Here is a 21,628-nt window from a genome sequence, read left to right as displayed (position 1 = left end):
TGAAGACAACAACAGTTTACTCATAAGCATAAAATAAATAAATCTTTTTTTTAAAAAAGTAGCGAGGAAAGGAGGAGGAAGAGGAGAAGAAAGAGGAAGAGGAAGAATGGGAGGAGGGGAGGGGGATATAGAACCCAAATTGGTCACTTCCTGTAGCCAGGTATGGCTACAGCCCCACAATGGACATCAACCTATAAAATTTTCAAGTCAAAATTTGTCCTACCTACAAGAAATGCAGGGAAAAAGATGGAGCAGAGTTACAGGGAATGAACAATGACTGGTCGAACTTGAGACCCATCCCCTGGGCAAAAACCAGTCCCTAGTACTATTAATGATACTCTGATATGCTTGCAGAAACTATCCTCTGAGAGACTCCACACAGCAGCTGACTGAAACAGATACAGAGATCCATATCCAAACATTGGACGGAGCTTGGGGAATCTTATGGAAGAGATGGGGGAAGGCTTGATGGAACAAGGGTAGGGAGAGGATAGGAACTCCACAGAAAGACCAACAGGGTCAACTAACCTGGACCCTTGGGGTCACTCAGAGACTGAGCCACTAACTAAAGAGCAAACATGGGCTGGACCTAGGCACTCAGCACATATGTAACAGATGTGTAGTTTGGTCTTCATGTGGACACCCCAACAACTGTACGGGGTGCTGTTCTGTAATCTGTTCCCTGCATGTAGATCCTGTTCCCTTAACTGAGCCACTTTGTCTGGCCACAGTGAGAGGATATGCCTAGTCCTGCTGGGGGGACAGTGATAGCCAGGGGCACCTCCCTGCTCTCAGTGGAAACGAAGGGAGAGAAGGAAAGAGGGACTGTGTGACGGTTTGGGGGCAAAGATCTGGATGTAAAGAGAATAAATAAATAAGTAGGGGGTGGGGAACAAACATGCAAATGGGAGAGAAGTAATCCAAGAAAAATATAAATTAAAACTGCACAAAAGAATGTGAACTTGCTGATAGGTCAAAGAAGCCTTGTAGTGTAACCAGAGCAATTCACTGATGAATTCTGCAGCCATCATGATTAACAGTAGTGATCTCAAAGTAGTCCGTAAAACAGAAAGGGAAGACGCTTCCAAACTCACTCTATAAGACAGGTACTGCCCGCAGCCCCACAGAAAGGGAAGACGCTTCCAAACTCACTCTATAAGACAGGTACTGCCCGCAGCCCCAAGCAAAGGACCACTGAAGAGAGCCCGGTGTAAGCCAATGTCTTTGATGGAAACAGAGGAGAAAATCCTTAGTGAGAGTACTGGATACTTCACATCAAATTCAACAGCACATTAAAAAAAAAAAAAAAAAAAAAAACCTTCATTCATGGATGGCTCACACTGGAACACAAGGATAATTCCACATACAGAAATTGGCAAAAGGGCTGGAGAGATGGCTCAGTGGTTAAGAGCACTGACTGCTCTCCTAGAGGTCCTGCGTTCAATTCCCAGCAACCACATGGTGGCTCACAACCATCTGTAAAGGGATCTGATGCCCTCCTCTGGTGTGTATGAAGGCAGCTACAGTGTACTCATAGAAACAGAAATTAAAAAAAAAAAAGAATGAAAGAATGGGCAAATACCATAGCATATAAACAGAAGAGAGTGAAGAGTCCCACACTCAAACATCAAAAGGGTAAAATGTCATTTTCAAGAAAAACATGGAAGCAGAGGTAGCATACAGGAAACAAACTAGTCACACAAACAGAAACAACATGTTCTATCTGCTATGTGTCCAGAGTGAAGGGGATGAACTGCTGTAAAGGGGGACATGCCAGTTGCTTGGAATGACCAGGCAAGCGAAATAGAATATGATGGGAATATGATGGGAATGCAGGGTCAGCAGGCATGGAAAGTCAGGGTGAATGACACATCAGCCGAATGACTCAGATATCGTCCATACGGACTGACCATGTTTTCCTATCTACCTACAGACCTCAGTTTATCTTGCTGTCCCCTGCTCTCCCATGAGCCTATTTCTGGGCAAACAACTACAGATGAGCTATGGCAGGGTGACTTCTTATCACTTCAGGAAGACCACATCATAGGTAGACCTGAGGCCACCCCAGTTCAGAGGTGCTACAGTTGTGTCAGTGGGAGTTATGGGGACCCTACCTAGGAGAGTGATGGGGCCTGACTTAGGACCTAGTTTTTGATCAGATGCAGAGGAACCTAGAGGAAAAGGGAAATTTTATGACAGGTCGGGAGTTGCAGCCTTTGAAACCCTGCAAACCTGTTGGCATCTAATTCTGCTGCACTCACCCGCACCCTCTATGGCCTGGAAGACCCCAGGCCACAGTTTCCATCCTCTCAAAAGGCACAAGCTCCTGTCACTGTGATACAAGAGGGAAAATCCAATGAGCACAAGGAGGGACAACCCTGAGGAAGAGAGAGAGGCAGCCATCTGGGAGGGAAGGCAGAGGCATTTCAAAGGCTTCCCCAGAATTGGTAGATGGAGTGAGTGAAGGCTCTCGAGGTAGGAGGTGTGAGAACAAAGACATGAACACTGGATGCTTCCCCAGTCCTGCTCAGAAACAAGTAAGACTTCCCTCCACATATTCAATGTGTGCACTTAGCAAGTCCTTCATGACTGGGTACCGCCAAGTGGAGAAGCAGCTTGGCAAGAGGGAAGAAGAATTGTGTCTGTCAGCTTTGCAGCTCTATGATTAATTCCCTGAGAGATTTGACTTGAAGGGAGTGTGGAGTTTGGGCTCACAGTTTCAGTGGTTCGGTCCATGGTCACTTATGGTGTTGCTTTAAGCCTAGGACAACATTCATCAAGAGAGAACACATGGTGGAGGGACCTGTTTACCTTCCAGGCATCAGGCATGGCAAGACAAGCTAAGGTCCATACATAAGTAGGTACTTGAGGAAGAAGGGCTTTACACCTGGCCTCCATGTACAGAGGACAAGGGTCTCCTCATGAAGTTAGGGCACCAGAACTCCTGGAATTTGGTGGAGAAGGGCTGGTGCACAGGGAACCAGGGAGATACAGTGCCTGGAGAGATCTGGTAGTCCTAGGTGCTAGGCTCAGGCCAAGTGAATTGACCTGTGGCCAGAAGACTCCTGTGTGGGGGACACTAGAGCATTTGTCAAAAAGCAGATGAAGGGCCTGATGCCAGCTGAAAGCTGAGCCTTAAGCAAGAAGATCTAAGAGATCAGCTTCTGGTTTAACACTCAGCCCCTTCCCATACCCCAAAGTTGGCAGGAGATGGATTCCCTGCCCATCTGCGCCCAACCTCATCCCTCCATGAACCTGCTCCCCGTTGTTTGAAGCCCAGGCCAAATCTGTCCCAGAGTCCACAGGCTTAATAATTAGTGCCTGATGTCACCTAAACTGACCCAGGACTCAGTAGTCCAATTTTTTTTTTTTTTTTTTAGAAAAAAAGTCCTGGGCTGTCCTTCCTGTAAACGTGCCATGTTGGGGGCCCTCAATAAATGGGAAAGGTCCCAGTAGCCCAGGTCCACAGGAAGCAGGCAGCATTTGTGGGGTTCAGTACAAATCCTTTACAATCTGGGGCTGCAGAGCTTACCTGCACCTCCTGGCAGTAGAGATGAACTGGTGCTCCAGAGCTGTACAACCTCCCTGTCTCCCGCACTCTGCCACTCATGTAGAGACTTCCATCCCAACAGGATCTCATGACAGCTCAACAAGGTGCCATCTGCAGTAAGGATGAAGCGCACTTGACAGAGCACTTGCTTAGCATACAGGAGACTGAGTTTTACCCCCAGCATGGCATACACAAGAATGTCAGGAAAAACACCCATAATCCAGCAGTTGAAGGGTGGAGGCAGGAGGATCAGATGTTCACAGCCAGCCTCAATTATGCCATGAGCTTGAAGGAAGCCTCATTCATGAGAGTTTATCATAAAACAGGCATAGGTGCATGCACGCATACACATACACATACACACACACACACACACACACACACACACACACGCACACGCACACGCACACGCACACGCACACATTCACACACATGCACGTGCATGCACAATCATGGGATGTACACACAGTCCGAAAGAATCATCTTGTCTACTCTTACAGAAGTCCCCCTCAGCACAACCTGCATCTCCTGCAGCTCTACTCTTGAGGCATCATGATGGCCACTTTTACACCTACCTCTAGTATTGGGCCATGAAACTCCAGTTTCTGGAATGTAGTAGAGAAAGGTTTCTCTCTACCTCTGAGTCTCAAGCTGTGTTATGGCATCTTACAGAAAATTGGCTAAGGGCTCTGAGATGCCAGTGTGACCCAACAGATTCCCCAAAGGGTATGAAGCTCAGTTATTGTGGCAGCCTCAGGCTACCTGGGCCCTGGAAACCTAGGTGTCACATATCTTATTTCTAGGGCTAAGTCAAATCCCTATCCCCCTGGTGTTCTAAGCCAAAGGATTTTAACCCATTCTTAGTCTACCAGATTGATTACCCAAAGTCACTCTGGCATAACCTGTGACCCTCCTCCAGCTAAGAGCTGGTTCTCAGACCTTGCCTTGCCACAAATAGCCATGCCTCTCTCCAAGCTCCTGCTACTAGCCACGCCACTCTCCAAGTTCCTGGAACTCCTGCCTCCAGAGACTGAAGATGAGGATGTTGATTGGGCCATGAGATGCTAACTGACTGGAGGAGGGGTTTTCTGCCTACCTGCTTGTAACAAAGAGTCAGTTGAATAATGATGGAGGACTGAAAGCACACCATGCCTCTGTCTCATTTTTTTAATGCCCTCTCACCATCCAGTTCCCTTCTCTACAGGCTCCTATCCCTCTCCCAGAGAACCTGTTCATATTTAACTACAGGAAACAACAATAACCTAGTGTCTCTGTTACACTAACTTAAGTGCTCACTATTAATGTGTTAGATGATTTTCCTTATGATGGTTGAGTGGAGTCTATTAGGGTGGAGGAGCTAGTTAGTGCGACAGGAACCAACCCTGGAGATCTCTTGATAGAGTATGCATACCTCTGCCCTTCTCACAGCCATGTCCATGTACCTGCTGCCTGAGCCTCCATACCTAAGAGCCTTACTCTGACATGTCCAGATAGTGAGCACCAGACCTTACTCTACAAGAAAGATATGGCGAGAATGAGGTGGACACACCTGAGTACTTAGTGCCAGCTTGGAGTTGAAAAGAGTCCCAGACTAACAGAGACCTGTGTGTGTTCATCTACCATTGTTCTGGGAAGTTTCTCTTAAGACAGTAAGTTGATGAATCCTCTCTGGGGTAATCTCTGGGCTCCTCGCTCCACTTTTACTCTCTGCAGGCATCTGCACATTTTTCCCAGGCATTATGCCTAGGTTCCAGACCACTCTGGCCAGTCTGTCAGTCATCTCAGCCTCATGACCAGATAGACTAGATAACCATGACCACAGACAATGTCTTCTCATGGTTCTGGAGACTGGAGATGCAGACAGGGGCTGTCAGAGTCAGTAATGATAACAGTACCCATGACTGTCATAGTTGTCTCATCACATAGGACTTAGAGCATAGGGATCCCTTCAAACTTCACAGAATAGCACACCACCCCATCACTGCTGCCCACACTCATGACCTAAGCCTGATAATGACCTTCATCTTCTGTATTAGAGTCTTAAAAACAGAAGACTGGACAACAAAATCATCCAGTCTTCCATATACAGACAGAGGGCACATGGGATTGTCAGAAAGATAGACAGTGTTAGTGTTCAGTACAGAATGTGAGGTCCTGGAGGCTGAGAGTCCACACCAGCATAAGGACAAGGGTTATGTGATGGCTGAGTCAGCTGGGGTTGGAAAGTGGGCTTGTGGACTGAGTGTTCCTAATGAATTACGGCCTGGTGGCTGGCTGGATGTCCATCATGAATGTGGAGGAAAGCCTGTAGAGGGGCCTGCAGTAATGGCAACACTCAAGCAACTCTGAACAAATGATGCTCCATGGAATGGCAGATAAGTGAGTCAGGGAGTCTGGGAAACAGGTTGTGTGGTGGAGGAGAGGGAACTGCTCTTCTGGAGATGGTTCCAGTGGGCTATTTACCCATACGCTGACAGGATGAAGCCCTTGCCAGGGGATACCTTGCTGCCCAGGAGCTTGTTCTCGTTGCCTAGAATGCTGGGAGTTCTCAGCCCTATGGTCTCGGACGCTCTACCGGTCTCAGGTCTCACTGAGGTCTGCACTCATGCTGCTGGTCGGAGTGGGAGAAGGGACCCACTCAGTACTATGCTGCCTCCTACAGCACTGGGAGTCGTGCAAGGGAAAAGCCTGCCAGCCTTGTGCCAAGCCTTTGACTGGAAGTTGGTGTCTTGAAAGCAATGTGTGGCTGTTCAACAAACCCCACTTGATTGTATCTGTAACGTTGATGAAAATGGGAAGATCATGCAGAGAGGAAGGTTGCCTCTTAGACACTCTGAGGACATGCCTCTCTTTCTGCCTTTGCACCATGTGATGCCCTCATGCAAACAAGTCAACAAACAGCTCTCACAGGGAAGCAGCCACACCTCTCGGCTTCCCCTCTGCTCTCTTCTGACACCACTGGGGCCCTTTTCTTCTCTCAGGTCATCCCAGTTCTCCCAGTCTCAGCTTCAGCATCTCTGGATCTGGTCCAAGATCTCTGATATACTGCACCAGTCATATCCCTGGCCAGCTTGTCAGGCAGTTCTTCTATGGAGTCCTAGGCCGAGCCAGGATGGGCCCGAAGGAGAGATTACTTGAAGACTTTCTCTGGGCCTCAACAGAACTGGAGTCCTGCAGATCCTAAGGGATTTCATATGTCCTTAGAACTGCGGTTCTGGTTGAGATCAGCAATCTCTTTGGAACTGGACCAGCCCACCCTTTCTTCACATGCCTCCCCTTAGCAGTCCTCCAGAGCTAGAAACTGGTCATGAGCCAGATGGTGGTGTACACCTTTAATCCCAGCACTTGAGAGGCAGAGGCAGGCGGATTTCTGAGTTTGAGGCCAGCCTGGTCTACAGAGTGAGTTCCAGGACGGCCAGGGCTATACAGAAAAACCCTGTCTCAAAAAACAAAAAAAATAAAAATAAAATAGAAGCTGGTCATGGCCTCCATCTCACCTCAGACTGAGCTTCATGGCTAGGTTTCACAGAATTTGAGAGCACAGAGGAGATGGGGAGAATCTAAGGTTGAAGATGATGAGAGCCTTCCAGTACCTCCTCCTGCACCCCACTGACACAGGAATCTTTAATGTCCTGTTGATAAAGACGTTGTTGAAGATCCAGGTAGGGCTTTCCATATACCTGTAGGTGTCCATGCAGAGGCCAAATCAGTCACAGCTTTCTACTGTCCCATACACAGGCCTCTTCCTTCAGAATGGGGCATCTGCTGTGCAAGCTAACTAGCTCCATGCAGCCTGGGGTCTCTGATGACCTGGCTAAGAACATTGCACCTCTTTCCTGTTGCCTTACAACTCAGGAGCTCAGTACTGGGTCTGGAGAGTAACTAGATGTTGGTGATTCAAATACTCTCCCACATGGCTCCCCCAGGAGGCTCCTCTCGCAGGGTTCCCTTTTACAGGCCATTAGGACTAAGTTGTCCTGGTTTATCTTAGGCCAGTGCAGTTCTCCTGAACCCTTCTCTCCCTGACATGACTGAGGTGAACCTGAACCAAATTCCTACTCCAGCATATTCTCTTATCTCCCAGCATGGACCTCTATAAATACTTACCATGAAGGGTTACTCTGGTAACCTATCTGCTGACCTCTAGATACCTGCAGTCACCAGAGACTAAAGCACTTGCAGAGCTCCTGTCTGAATCTGGTCAGAAGTGTATGGACATCATGCACTGGCTGGAGGGCTCCCAGAACCTACTGCAAAAGAGCCTGAAGAAAAGTGGGGAAGTGGAAACACTAAGCCAGTGCAAGAAGAGGATGAATCACGCACAGCCTGATCCAGGCTACACAGGTCGAGCTGTGGTCACAAGAAAACTTTGTTGAACAAGTAAGCCGTCTCTGGAGCCCTGGTGTTAGCCAGGTTTGGGTATGGCAGCCTAAGCCTTTAGAACTAAACCTGCTTCCTTACTGTTCAACTGTGTGTGTGTGAACACACACCTGTACCTGCATCTGTGTGTGCACGAACACATCTGTGGGTGCATCTATGTTCACACATGACCACATGCATGTGTGTAATGGTTGTCATCATGACATGTCAGCCATGTCATATGGACCAGGAAGTACCAGGCTTTGCTCATTGATTCCCTTGGAGGTCTCCTAGACTTGCTTCCTGCCCTCAGCATTCATGTCTTTCTGTTACAGGTAGAGGCCATTACAAAACCCCACTTTGTGGCTGAAATCCTCTCCCTAGACCAGAGATAGAAATGGCTCTAATAGAGGATCTGGAACAGGGAGAAGTCGTCAATGTTGATCACGTAGTCAGAGAAGGGCAGACATGGGTATGGCAGAGAAAGTGGCAATAGATAAGCAAGAGCCAGTGAGATACCAGGTAGAAAACAGTACACAAGGAGTAAATAAGAGAGAACAGGATACAAGGCCAGGGGATAGGCAGAAGACAGCAAGACACCAGGCAACCAGGGCAAAGAGTAACACTAGGAAGACAGAAGGTCCAAGTGGATTAGAGGACAGAAGAGGGAAGAGACCCTGCTGTTCAGGCTGGGGCTGTCCCAGATGAGGAGGGTTGGTGTGGAGAAGATGAGAGACTCTGTAGAACTGGAAGGATCTCAGCAAGGCACCATAACCCCCAACTCAGTCTCTCCAACCTGGATGGTTGTCTCCTCCCTTTCCTACCTCCACCCCAATGCCCTTCCTGCATGGGGCTGAGTCACCCCTGCTCATTTCCTCCTGCAGCTGCTGGAGAAGTGCCACCTGGCTGAGGAAAGGTGCAGGGCATGACAGAACCTCCCAAGCCTGGTTCTTCCCAAGCAGCCTCGAATGCTTCTGTGTTGGCCATCTTCAAAAGTACAGAAAGAGAGGACCATGGTCCTCAAAGAGTAGTCAGTTCACAGACCTAGATGGCTTTCTGAGGCCACTAGTGTCCCAGGACCACTGATGCATGATGCATAGATGCTTGGGCCTAATCCTGTTACTGTCTTGAAGAGGAATCAAGAGCCGCCCTTACTGGAAGCCACTCCATCCACTGCTTCTGCCAATGGCCATGGAATCCATTCTCAAATCCAAGGTTCCAGATGTACAGGGAGATTCAGTGGACCCTCTGCTACCAAGGAGTTCTGCAAGCCACTGAGCAGAACAAGGAGGAGTTCCACAGCCCCTATTTCCTCTTGTCCCCCTAGTACTAGCTGGTGCCCTGGAGACTGTCCAGCCACTTGGGTCCCAACACAGATCACCATGATCCTGGAGATGCCTCCCAGATCTCAAATCCCCAGAGAATGGACCTCAGCCCTGATCCTCCTCCACCTGCCAAGCCTAAAACTTGAGCTCTCATTGGAGGTTCAGTTCCTATGTCTAAGAGACCTAGCTCAAGGCCTGGGCCTGGTGTATCTGAAGAGGGCTATCCTCAATTCTGGAAATGCTTGTCTCTCACAGTCTCAGCAGAGGACATGTAAGTAACCATATGAGGTAAAGGAAGAAACACTGAGCCACCCGGGTGATGTCTCCTCAAGGTGGGCCTAACAGAGATTTGACTGGGCTTCTATCCTGCATCTATAAAGCCAAAGACCCCTTCCTGCTTACCAGCTGGTCTCAGGTTAGAGCTAGAAGGAAGAGGCATTGGGGTGAGGAAAAGATGGAATGTTGGGGGAAGTGGGGGGGGCTAGTAAACCAATTTTGCAGTTGGTGAGTTACAGTGAGCAAAGGTAATTTTGATGAAAATGATCTTGCGGCTGCTGCTTTTGGTTTGATTATCTGCACTATTCCATGGGGAAAAGGAGACTCCAGACTCCAGGGTGCCAAGGCACACATCCAGGTCTTCCCTAGGTTTACTCACTGTTCCTGGGAGAAAGCAGACTAGAGGCTCCAGGAATCCCTGCCATCACCATCTCATAACCTGTCTGGACTAGTGGGCCTTCCCAGAGCCAGGCAATGGTCTGCCCCTACAAACCGCTAGCAGAGAGCTATTTTCCAGTCTTGAGCTCTCTGAATTATTTATCCAGTCTCTAGAGTTAGCTTCCAAGTTGATTTTTCTTAAGGGGATCTTCCTGCTTCCTTAATGACACATGTGACAAGGCTGGACCAGCCCTCAGCTGGCTGGGGCTGTTTTGAGTGTGGTTTGAAGGCAAGACCCACAGCCAGCTAGGAAACACTCAGCTGACATCATCAACCAGACCCCAGCTTTCAAACAGGCAAACACCATGCCCTCTGGTAATGACAAGAGGGCTCTGCTCCCATGGAAGCCCTGTGGCAGTCTTTGATTTCCTCCGTTGTAGTTTGGATTGAAACTCCAGCCTCTCCAGGCCAGGAGAAGCATACCACCACAGAGCTGCATCCATGGCCCTCTTTATTCATGGTATTTTAGGCAGACTGGTCCTGAATGCCTTGTGGCCCAAGCGGGCTTTAACTGACAATCCTCCTGCATCAGCCCTGAACCCTGCACAATACTCACAGCTAAGACTCTACCTATACTACCAAGCCTAACTTGTAAAATTTCACATTTATTATAATACACACTTGAAGGAAGTTTTTTTCAGGTCTCATGTGTACTCGGTGAGTTGGAGACAGGTCCTTGTGTGTGGGCTCTTGACCAGGCGGCTCCATGATGAATAAACAGCTATGACAAGCTGGCCTGACTGAGCCTGCTCATCAGTTAAGCAATAGCCATTGCTAGATGTGGGTCTCACAGGAGGATAACTTCAATGAGGACTGGCTATCAGGACAAACTGCGGGATTTTCTTAAGCCCCCTTAGGCTGTATTGGGTCTGTGCTGAGACTCTGAGCCACTTCCCAAATCCTCAGCTGGCTCATCACTGCAGATTGCTTTTGTGAAAACCTATGCCCTTTGGATAATACAGTGCTCAGCAGTGGTCATTTCTGATCCTCATACCAGTCCTCTCTGAAGGATGAATTCCACCACATTTGCCATAGTCTATTGCTATTGTGTCCTCTGCCTTAATTCACTCCAATAATCATGCTCCTGTTGTGTTTTGAGTGTTTGTAAAAGCATATTAGGGCCGAAGAGAGAAGCTTCATCACTAAACAGTATAATCCTCATCACACTTAAGGACAGAAACAAAATTCCTAATAAGTATAAGCAGAGGAGTGAGTCATGATGAATTGCTCCCTTCTTGTAACCCAATGGCATATCATTGAATTCAGGTTCTTCATATGTGCTGAAGAAGAACATCAAAAACAGAAATTCTTCTGAAACTCCAAAGGACCCAGATGTTGCCACACTGCACATTGTTGCTGGGACCCAAAGGCTTGGCTCAGAACTTAAAAGCACCCCGATGAAACATTCCCTGTCCCAAAGAGCAAGCTACCAAACATCTTCGACCCTCAGCTTCCTTCCCTGCAAGGTGGACATCACTGGGTTACTTTGGGATGGTGCAGAGAAAGATCCTGGCACACAGTCACTGCTCGTGACTGCATTTGTACCTCCAGCAGCTCAGGAAATGAGCTGGAGTGGATGCTGTGAGTGGATGCTGGGCTTCAGGGACTGTTCATTGCCTGACTCTCTTCTCTCAGGTTGAAGACAAAAGGCTGCAACACTGTTTCCTGAACAGTAAGAACATGGCCAAACCCTGAAGGGCTACCTATCCACCGCCGTGGTCTCCAGACTCAGCCTCTTTCCTGAAAGACCACTAGTTAGCACTAACACACTTGACTCTCTAGATTGTCTGCCTAGGAGCTTCCTAACAGGGAAAGAGCTGTCATCTCCCTATTGCCCAGGCCCCAATTTCAATGGAGTAAAGCTCCAAGGGCCTAGCTCAGTAGTTGTCCAATGACCTAGACATATTCTGGTCCCATAAGAAAGCTGCTCAGTGTCTCAGGGCCAGTTTTGCATGCCTGGCCGTGTGAGGCTCACTTTGTGCTCATGGTCCTAAACCCAGTGCAGACAAGGGGGCTGGCCAGTGACAGAATGCTTTGCCATGTCGTACAGTGTGAGGAGATGCTGTCTATCTTGAACATAAGCTCTTTCTCCATGGTGGTCTGAGCACAGAAGGCCAGGGTGGAGGTGAGCTGTCTTCAAGGCCCTTCCAAAGTCACAGCTGTGCCCTCTCTCAGTTGGCCTTTGCTCCTGTGAGGCAGGGCCAGTCACAGATGTCCCAAGGGTTGAGGCAAGTTGGCACATGCCTTCCCCTGTACACATGCCAGTGTTGAGTTTAGACCAGAACCTTAAAACTTGTCTTCTGACAGAGACCAGTATTTAGTGGGTTCAGTGACATCTTGAGCAATGAGAGCCCCCACATTTGGCCCATACATTCAGTGTTGTGGGGTGGCCACCCTTCAGCACAATGAGAAGCTTCCTACCAATGTACCTAGAATATGCAGACAACTTGTATGGCCAAACACAGAAGCTGACACCGCCAGCTAAAAGCCCCAGCTGGATGATGACCAATGTTTCCACCTAGGCCTGCCCTAAAGATGAGTGCAGGGTTCAAACCAGTTCCACAGCTAGTAGCAAGGGCATCTGAGATTGCTATGCCCTAGGTCTGCAGAGGGCCACTCACCTCTCCAAAGTGGAACAGCGCCTCAGCTGCACAGTTTAGTGACACATATTCAACCTGCTGGCACTGTCTTGTCAGACAGAAGAGCAAATGGCCTCCTTCCCCTTTCTGAGCCACTGCCCCAGAATACTGTGAGACTGGGTCCTCTGGCTTGGTAGGGAGGTAGGACTATGGGACAGGTAGCAAAACTAAGACCTACCAAGGGAGACTGAGGAAGTAGGGACACTATCCAGCTCAGGTTTTCCCCAAGCTTTACTCTGCCCTGGTCACAGGATTCAGGCATCCTGAAAACAATGTGAAGAGACTTCCAGACACAGGCACTTCATTGCCTCCTAACCACACATGATCCTGTCTCCTGATGCTTACCCCATCAAGGCTGTCCACCTACCCGGTCACAATGGAATTCCCAGTCCCACAGCACCAACAGACGCTGCATCTTCTGTTGTGTAACAGTTTGAGAGCAGCACCCCACCAAGGTGACTATGCCAGAAAAACTGTGAGTAAAACCATTGCAAGGTCAATTTACAAAGAAGAACCAGGCCCTGAAGAATCAAGGTCCTTTCCAAAGTCTGTATAGAGATCTCACAACCTATATTAGGAGCTGTCCTAGTAGAGCTGTAAATGTTATTAGCTTATCCCAACAGACTGCTAGCCTACCTTGGAACAGTGGGGTAGGCTAGCTAGTAACTCTATGGTGAGAAGACTGTTCCTCCAATGTGCTAAGCCATCTTCTCTCACACAGAAACATGAGAGAAAGACAGATGAGCAGACAGATGAGCAGAGCAGGGACATGTGTCTCATCAAGTATCTTCAATGTTTGCCCCAAGTGAGGGTAATAAGGGCTTCTTGCTCCAGGTAGCTTCAGGCATAATTTCAGCTCAACCTCCACTCTACACAGGATGCTGTGGACTGCCATCACTGAGCTGGAGTCCCTCTTGGCTGGGATTTCTGGGGAGCAGCCTATAATAATTCACTTACCTCCACCTATGCAGGACAAAGCCTTCTGTGCAGAACTTGTAGACGTCCTGCCTGCCTCCCACTGTTACTGTCTCAGTGCACCCCAGACAGATTCCTCACCCTGTGGTTCAGCATCCACAGAGTCTTATCACTTAAAAGCACTGAAAGACACTGTCTTGTGGCTGAATCCTGTGGGGTGTACTGTGCTGTAGCTGACTGTGTAGACTGTGCTGGCCCTGCAGTGCAGAGCCCCCTACCTGACTCCTCCCCTCTACATCACTGCTCCCTATAGTCAACACCCCACTCAAGCTGTCCCCTCCCCTAAATTCTGGTGATCATCCTCTGCCATCTACCTCTATTCAACTTTCTCATGTACCACATAAGGAGAATGCTATGAGGTCAGGAGAGTGGGTCCTCATTTGCTGGCAGCACAGGATTTGGTACATATGTTAAGGCACATACCCCAGAAGCAGGTACAATTATCATGTGTCAGCTGCCAAGGATGTTAGAAAATACATATTAAGTAAACTGCAGAATGGCATCTTGATGGCTTTGTGTGACTTCACTCTCCCCCCCTGCACTTGGTTTTGTATGACTCCACCATCCCCCCTCACCTGGTTTTGTGTGACTCCACTGTCCCCTGACACCTGGTTTTCTGTAACTTCACTTTCTCCTGCCTCCTCTGGAACCACTCTCCTCTGGGAAGTGCAGCTTCTCCTTTGGGCTGGCAGACAGCAGCATAATCTCCTTAAACACTTCGCTGTCCTTCTCTTCACCTGCTTCCACCCACCCCATAGGTTCTGAGGAGAGGTACTGGCAAAATCTGGTTCAGATGTTTCCTGCAAGGACAAGCTTCTGTCCTTGTGATGACTATCTGTAGTAGTCATATCCTCAGAGCTCCATACAGATGATATATTGGAGAGGTATGAGCTGCACTTAGTCAGGGATTCATCCTGGGGATCCTCCTGGAAGGTGTGGTACTCAGAAAGAGTACCCATGGACGACGCTGTGCCTGAGGACACATCCCTGGAAGCCACTATGTTTCTCTTCTGCATGGAGCTGCTTAGGAGTTGTCCATGGTCATGCTGCATAGAACCACAGAACACAGCCTCTGATGTCTTCTTCTGGAAGCTGCTGCACAGAAGCTGTTCATGGACACACTGCACAGGACCATAGGACATGGCCTTAAAAACCATGCCTCTTTTCTGCAAGCTGCTGCTCAGGGGCTGCTCATTATCATACTCCACAGGATCACAGGACACAGCACTGGCAGGCATGTTTCTCTTCTGCAAGCTGCTGCTCAAGAACTGCTCATCATTATATTCCACAGAATCACAAGACATGACCCTAGAAGCCATGTTTCTCTTCTGTATGCTGCTGCTCATTGGTTGCTCATCATCATACTTGACAAGACTACAGGATACAGCACTGGAAGCTGTGCTTCCCTTCTGCAAGCTGCTTCTCAGGAGTTGTGCATGTTCATACTGCACAGGACCACGGGACCCAGCCTTAGAAACCACGTCTTTCTTCTGCAGGCTGCTGTTCAAGAGCTGCTCATGGTTTTCATGCACAGGACTATAAGACACAACCCTAGAAGCTGTGTTTCTTTTCTGTAAGCTACTGCTCAGGGAATGCTCATCATCATACTTCACAGGGCCATAGGATACAGCCCTGGAAGCTGTGCTTCTCTTCTGCAAGCTGCTCCTCAGGAGTTGTGCATGGTCATTCTGCACAGGACCACAGGACACAGCACTACAAGCCACATCTCTCTTCTGCAAGCCTCTGTTCAAGAGCTGTTCATCATCATGCTGCACAGGACCACAGGACACAGCACTACAAGCCACGTTTCTCTTCTGCAAGCCTCTGTTCAAGAGCTGCTCATGGTCATTCTGCACAGGACCACAGGACACAGCCTTAGAAACCATGTCCCTCTTCTGCAAGCTGCTGTTCGAGAGCTGCTCATGGTCATTCTGCACAGGACCACAGGACACAGCACTACAAGCCACGTCTCTCTTCTGCAAGCCTCTGTTCAAGGGCTGTTCGTCATCATGCTGCACAGGACCACAGGACACAGCCTTAGAAACCATGTCTCTCTTCTGCAAGCTGCTGTTCAAGAGCTGCTCACGGTCATTCTGCACAGGACCACAGGACACAGCACTACAAGCCACGTCTCTCTTCTGCAAGCTACTATTCAAGAGAAGCTCCTGGTGATGCTGCACAGGACCGCACTGCGAAGCTGTTTGGGGAAGCAGGCTCATTTTCTGGCAGCACGGAACATTGGTCATGCTGTGATTCTTGCTGTCCTTCCTTACAAGCTTGTCATCGTTGTGGGACTGGTCTTTTGCTGGAGAGGCAGAAGTGGAATGGTCAGGCTCACTCCCTATCTTCTTTAGGAAGAGATGGACAGTGGGGGGATCTGTGGGTATCATGCCAATGGTGGGCTGCCTGAGTTTAACCTTGTGGTTAGCAATGTCCCCACGGGGTGACTGATGTTTTAAAATTAAGTAAGTTGCCATGATGCTATTAAATTTTTGTTTATATAGAGAGTCTCTGATGTCCTCAGGGCTGTAGCCCATGGCCCCCATCGCTGCCATGATACTGGGGTTGGGCTTGCTAGTCGGTGTTTCTTGGGATAGGTTCATTTTTGAAAACGCCTCACTGCCCTGTAGCCACTGATGTTCCATAACGTCACCTATCTTGGGCCTCTGCATAGGATCAATAGTGAACAACTGCACAATGAGGTTGGCAATGAGGGCTGGGAGCTTTGGTGGAATATAGTAATGTGGGTCTTGCATCTCCTCCTTCATCTTGTCATATGTTGTTGCTTTGAATGGGTAGTGTTTTGTCACCATGATGTATAGTACTACCCCCATGCTCCAGATATCAAGTGCCCTAGGATCATAGCTTTGGATGCTGAAAAGTTCTGGAGCACAGTATGGAAGGGTGCCACAGAACACCGTCGACTTCTGCGCTGTGTTAACCTTGATGGCCAGACCAAAGTCACACAGTTTGATGTTTCTATTTGCATCCATCAGAATGTTTTCTGGTTTGATGTCCCTATGTGCAATGCCATTCTCATGGCAGTAACTCACTGCACAAACTATTTGTGTGAAGATGTGTCGGGCCTCCTCTTCATGAATGTAGCTCACCTCTATGATGCGACCAGCCAGATCACCACCAGAGGCGTACTCCATAACCAGGCAGATGTGTTCAGTGGTTTCCATGACATGGAACAATTTGGTTATATTAGGGTGGTCTACTAATTTCATGATCTCTAGCTCATTTGAAATCAGAGTAGCATTCTTTTTATCCTTTTCCAGAGTCTTCAGAGCAACTTGCACCTCCGTGTGGAGGTGGACGGCCAGTTTCACCTGAGCAAAGTTGCCTGTGCCAAGGGTCTTGAGGACCCTGTATGGACCAATGAGGACATCCCGTGCAGAGGAGCCGGCCTTAAGACCTTGCTGCATTGCCACTTCCTCCTGTTAGTTATTGTCCATCCCAGTACCGACTCACAATACTAGATTTAAAAAAATCAAAAGCAGATCTACAGTAGTTACATTTTTGTTGTTATGTCAAAATACTGTGGCTGAAAGCAACATATAGTAAAGTTTATTTTGGCTTCCAGAGGGAGGAGAGTCCATCAATGGCAGGTGAGGCATGGTAGCAGGTGGCAGGAGCAAGAAGATAAGAGAGCACATCTTAATCACATGGCAGGGCACGGCACACTGGAAGTGGCAGAGGCTATAAATGCTCAAAAACCCACTCAGGCAAGGCTGAACCTCCTAGAGGTTCAACCACATTCTCAAGCAATGTCACCAAAGGTGGACCAACTGTTCAAATGTGAGCCGACGGAGGAGTCCAAAAGGGAAGTTCATGTCAGTAAATTCCTACATAAAACAATTAGAGATCTAAACAATCTGATTAAAAATAACCTATGAAACTGAACATCAAGTTCCCAAAACAAGTGGTAAAAAAGTGTTTAACCAGCATGGAATGCAGATTAAAAGCAACTTTGACATATCACCTCACTACAGCCAGAATGAGTATCATCAAGAAAATGAATCAGTATGAATGCTGGGGAGGATGTAGAGGAAGAGGGGTCTTGATTTGCTATGTGTGGGAGGATGAACTGATGCAGCCACTATAAAAATCAGAGTGGACAATCCTCAAAAATTAAATATAGAACTGCCATATACATATAACTCAGACACATCTTCTGAGCCTATACCCAAAGGACTCCAGGCTCTAAATAAAGATATATGCACCTCCATGTTCATTTTACAATAGGGAGAAAATGGAATATACTTAAATGTCCATCAATGTATGAATGATTAATAAAAAAAGTTCATATACACAATGAAATTTTATTTACTGGCAAAGAAACTAAAGAAATAATGGCATTTACAAGAGTGTGCCTATAAAACATTATACTGAGGTAACCTAGGCCTAGAAAGAGTGATGCCCCGAGAACCCTCTTATATACGAATTGTTAATGCTAGACACACATGACCTATCAAAATCAAGACAATAACTTTTAAAACATACTAGTAGATAAATAAAAAAGTAAAATGGTAATTTTAAAAAATCCCTAAACAGAAGAAAGTCCAGGGTCACAAAGAAATGTGGACAACCTTTATCAGATCATTGACAAAATGGGGATGCTCTCAATAGTCCTTAGAAAGGAAATGTGCACTTCCAAACTAATTCCACAAAGCCAGATTACCCTGGTACCAAAACCAAAGAAAGATGCCACAAATAGAAAAAAAAAAAATTAAGCCAAATTCCTTGATGAACACAGGCATAAAAATCTTAAATGAGAATACTCAGAATTTCACACTAAGTTCAGCCACACATGACGAACGGGATGAAATGAGCTCACCCAGCACTCATCAACTCAGGGATGGTTCCATGTCTCAGGCTGATAAATAATATAGCATGTAAACAGAACCCAGTGTAAAATCTCATGCTCAGCCATAAAGAAGAAGTGTTGTCATTCTCAGGAGCTGGAGATGATTGTGCTACGTGTGACTAGCCAGTGTTACAGTTACCTCGTTTTCTATCCTACGTAGAGTCTAGGGTGCTGAAGAGTGAGGCGGGGAAGGAGGAAGGGGGAAGGGAAAGAGAAAAGGGGGAAGGGAGGGAAGGAGGGAGAGGGAGAGACGCCAGATGCCTGAACCATCACAGACTGCCAATTTAAAACCCTGGCCTTAACAGCCCTTAGGATCTGTACTAGCTAGCCAGTGGGAGCAGAGGCCAGGAACATAAAAACCCATCTAAAGCGTCTCTGACAAACCACTAAACAGTGAAGGATTCACAACAGTGTATGTAATAGCAAATGGCAACAGGCAAGACTGTACCTGGGTGTTGGATGAAGAGATCAGGAAGCACCTTTCCCAGATTTGTGTTTTTGCCACTGGTATCTTCCTACTGAAAGATCTGCCTTTGGTAGAACAAGATGGGCACCAACTGTCTCAGCTGCCAACCTCGAATTCCCAACTGTGAGACCTGACCCATGACCTAATTGGTCACATGCACAGAACCTAGCCAATCAGGAGGCCAAGCAGGGTGAGTTCTCCTGATTGGTGGGGCTGAAGTCATGTGACTTGGACCCAGCATGCAGGGTGCGGGGTGAAGGGTATAGGGGAAGAAGACTATTTTCAGTAAAGACAAGGCAGGTAAGTGACAGAACTTTGCCGCTCACTGGGACTTGTTTCCAGGGATGTGCCTGCTCATGCCTGCTTCCCTTATCCTAATGGTTTCTGTCCACAGAACTCACGGCAGCGATTTTTCCATCTGCAGTCCCCATTCCACTTGTAAAACTCCTGGCCTGGATTTCTGAAGGTCAGAGTTAGGATTTGCCTCCAGCTCCTAGCTTTCATCCCTGAGGACCACGACTATCAAGAAACTGTTCACTTGCTGGGCGGGTTCTTGTCAGCTGCTGGCTCCAGGGATCAGCAGGACTGAGATGTAGCTGTCTTCAAAGAGCTAATGACAAGCTCTTTGAACAAGGACAAGTATCCTCCCCTTAATGAGCAGGAGTGCACTGTCCTTTCTCCATGGCCCTTTCTCTCCTTTAATGCCTGTGCCCAGTTTATATAAAAACCTTTTCTTAGTGAATTCTAAATTTACATCATGAAAAGTCAGGGCTTACAGCATCTCCTTATGGAGTTCAACATCCTAAAATCTGAAGAATTTTCCTCATTATGAGTCTTATTCCATTCTCTACACTAACTATCTAATGGACAAGGTCACTCTAAAACAATTTTATGGGGCTGGTGAGATGGCTCAGTGGGTAAGAGCACTGACCGCTCTTCTGAAGGTCCTGAGTTCGGATCCCAGCAACCACATGGTGGCTCACAACCACCCATAATGAGATCTGACACCCTCTGCTTCTGAAGACAGCTACAGTAAATTACTCCGGAGCCAGCGGGGCCAGAGCGAGCAGGCCGGCAGAGGTCTTGAGTTCAGTTCCCAGCAGCCACACACATGATAGCTCATAGCCATCTATACAGCTATAGTGTACTCATACACATAAAATAAAATAAAATAAATCTTTAAAACAATTTTATTTCTCAGACCTGGAAACTTCCCCCCAGACATCCCATATACTATTTCTCCTTTGTTCTACTTGAAAATGCTTTCATCCACTTTTTGAATAAAGTCTTCAATTTCTTGTTAAACTTTATAGATGTCCTCAATTTTGCTTCCAGATCTCCAGTCATGATTTTATTCCTTTATCTTTTCTTATAAAATATTGTTTAAACATTCATTTTAGCTCTTCTGCCGCCAATTTAAATCTAGCTCCATACAACGCTCCAACGCTGCTGCCACTGGACCCGGACAGCGCGTCAGCACCCCCTTGCCGACGGCTCCGCCACCCTGGAGGACACGAATGAGTACAGCAACATAAAGGAGTTCGCAGAGGGATCCAAGATCAACGCGAGCAAGAACCAGCAGGATGACGGTAAAATGTTTATTGGAGGCTTGAGCTAGGATACAAGCAAGAAAGATCTGACTGAATATTTGTCTCGATTTGGGGAAATTGTAGACTGCACAATTAAAACAGATCCAGTCACTGGAAAATCAAGAGGATTTGGAAATTGGGTATCCTGACAGTGAAGATCAAACTCATCCCAAAGGAACTCAACATCAGCAGGAAACAGTCTAACAATAACATTTCCCCTTTCCCCTTCTATCCCTTTTTTCTCTCCTATCTAGTGTTAGGGGATAAAATGAGTGGGAGAAAAAGCAGTAGAGTAGGGTGAAAGAAAGAACATACAAAGTAGCTAAAACCAAACTACAGACACACTGAGCAGAAATCTCCAAAAAGAGCACCAGCAGCTTAGACTGCAGGGGCTGGCTGAGGTAAGAGTGAACCTCTCAGACCATCTGTGCAATGGGGGAAAAGGCCATAAGGAATACTAAGGCTCTGTGGACAGAATGGATTCTGAGCTGGTGGATTAACAGGAAAAACTCACCTGAAAGGTCATCTCTCCTTGGCTCAGGTACACACAGTTTTCCCAATGCACTTTCTTTTCCGCTACCTCTGATGGCTGGTGGGCTACAAGGGGCATTAAAGCATTTAAGAACCATCATTAAAATAAGAATTGAAAAAAATTAAAGTTACACTTCTAAAGACAATAGAGGACTTTAAAGAGGATGTAAATAAATCCCTTAAGGAAATACAAAAAAAAAAAATTCATTCAAAGAGGTAGAAGCATTAAAAGAGGAAGCAAATAAATATAAAGAAATACACGAAAATACAATCAAACAGGTGAAGGATATGAATATAACTGTCCAAGACCTGAAAATGGAAATAGAAGCAATAAAGAAAATACAAACTGAGGCAATCCTAGAGATGGAAACGCTAGGAAAGAGAACAGAAATTAAAAATGTAAGTCTCACCAGCAGAATACAGGAGAAGAGAAAATCTAAAGCAGAGAAGACTGGACAGCAGAGATCGACAGAAAGAAAATGTAAAATCTAAATAGTTCACAGCACAGAACATCCAGAAACTGTGGGGCACTATGAGAAAACCAAGCCTGGGGATAGCAGGGATGAAAGGAAAAGATTCCCAGCTCAAAGGCCCAAAAAATATCTTCAAC

At 47.2% G+C, this 21,628-nt stretch overlaps 1 protein-coding gene across 17 annotated transcripts in view; it reads right to left on the bottom strand.

Annotated features, from left to right (window-relative positions):
• The window catches only part of LOC116081844 (serine/threonine-protein kinase par-1-like), a 56,509-nt gene that overhangs the window by 10,640 nt on the left and 24,241 nt on the right, over window positions 1-21,628 (bottom strand). For 9 of the 17 annotated variants that reach the window (XM_031358549.1, XM_031358546.1, XM_031358551.1 and 6 more), the window contains 4 exons: window positions 21,002-21,084; window positions 14,138-17,410; window positions 7,048-7,182; window positions 3,533-3,661 (listed from right to left, as the gene is read on the bottom strand). In XM_031358549.1, coding sequence (XP_031214409.1) covers window positions 7,111-7,182; window positions 14,138-16,990 — 2,925 coding nt within the window. In that variant the 5' untranslated portion in view covers window positions 16,991-17,410; window positions 21,002-21,084 and the 3' untranslated portion in view covers window positions 3,533-3,661; window positions 7,048-7,110. Of the gene's footprint in view, window positions 1-3,532; window positions 3,662-7,047; window positions 7,813-14,137; window positions 17,411-18,880; window positions 19,207-21,001; window positions 21,085-21,628 lie in introns of those variants that run through there. The other 8 variants (XM_031358548.1, XM_031358553.1, XM_031358555.1 and 5 more) reach the window with 8 other exon arrangements.

This window comes from Mastomys coucha, unplaced genomic scaffold (genome assembly GCF_008632895.1).
Source record: "Mastomys coucha isolate ucsf_1 unplaced genomic scaffold, UCSF_Mcou_1 pScaffold7, whole genome shotgun sequence".
Classification (NCBI taxonomy): domain Eukaryota; kingdom Metazoa; phylum Chordata; class Mammalia; order Rodentia; family Muridae; genus Mastomys; species Mastomys coucha.
The sequence above is the reverse complement of the archived record's forward strand: the minus strand, read 5'-3'. Positions and strand labels throughout refer to the sequence as shown.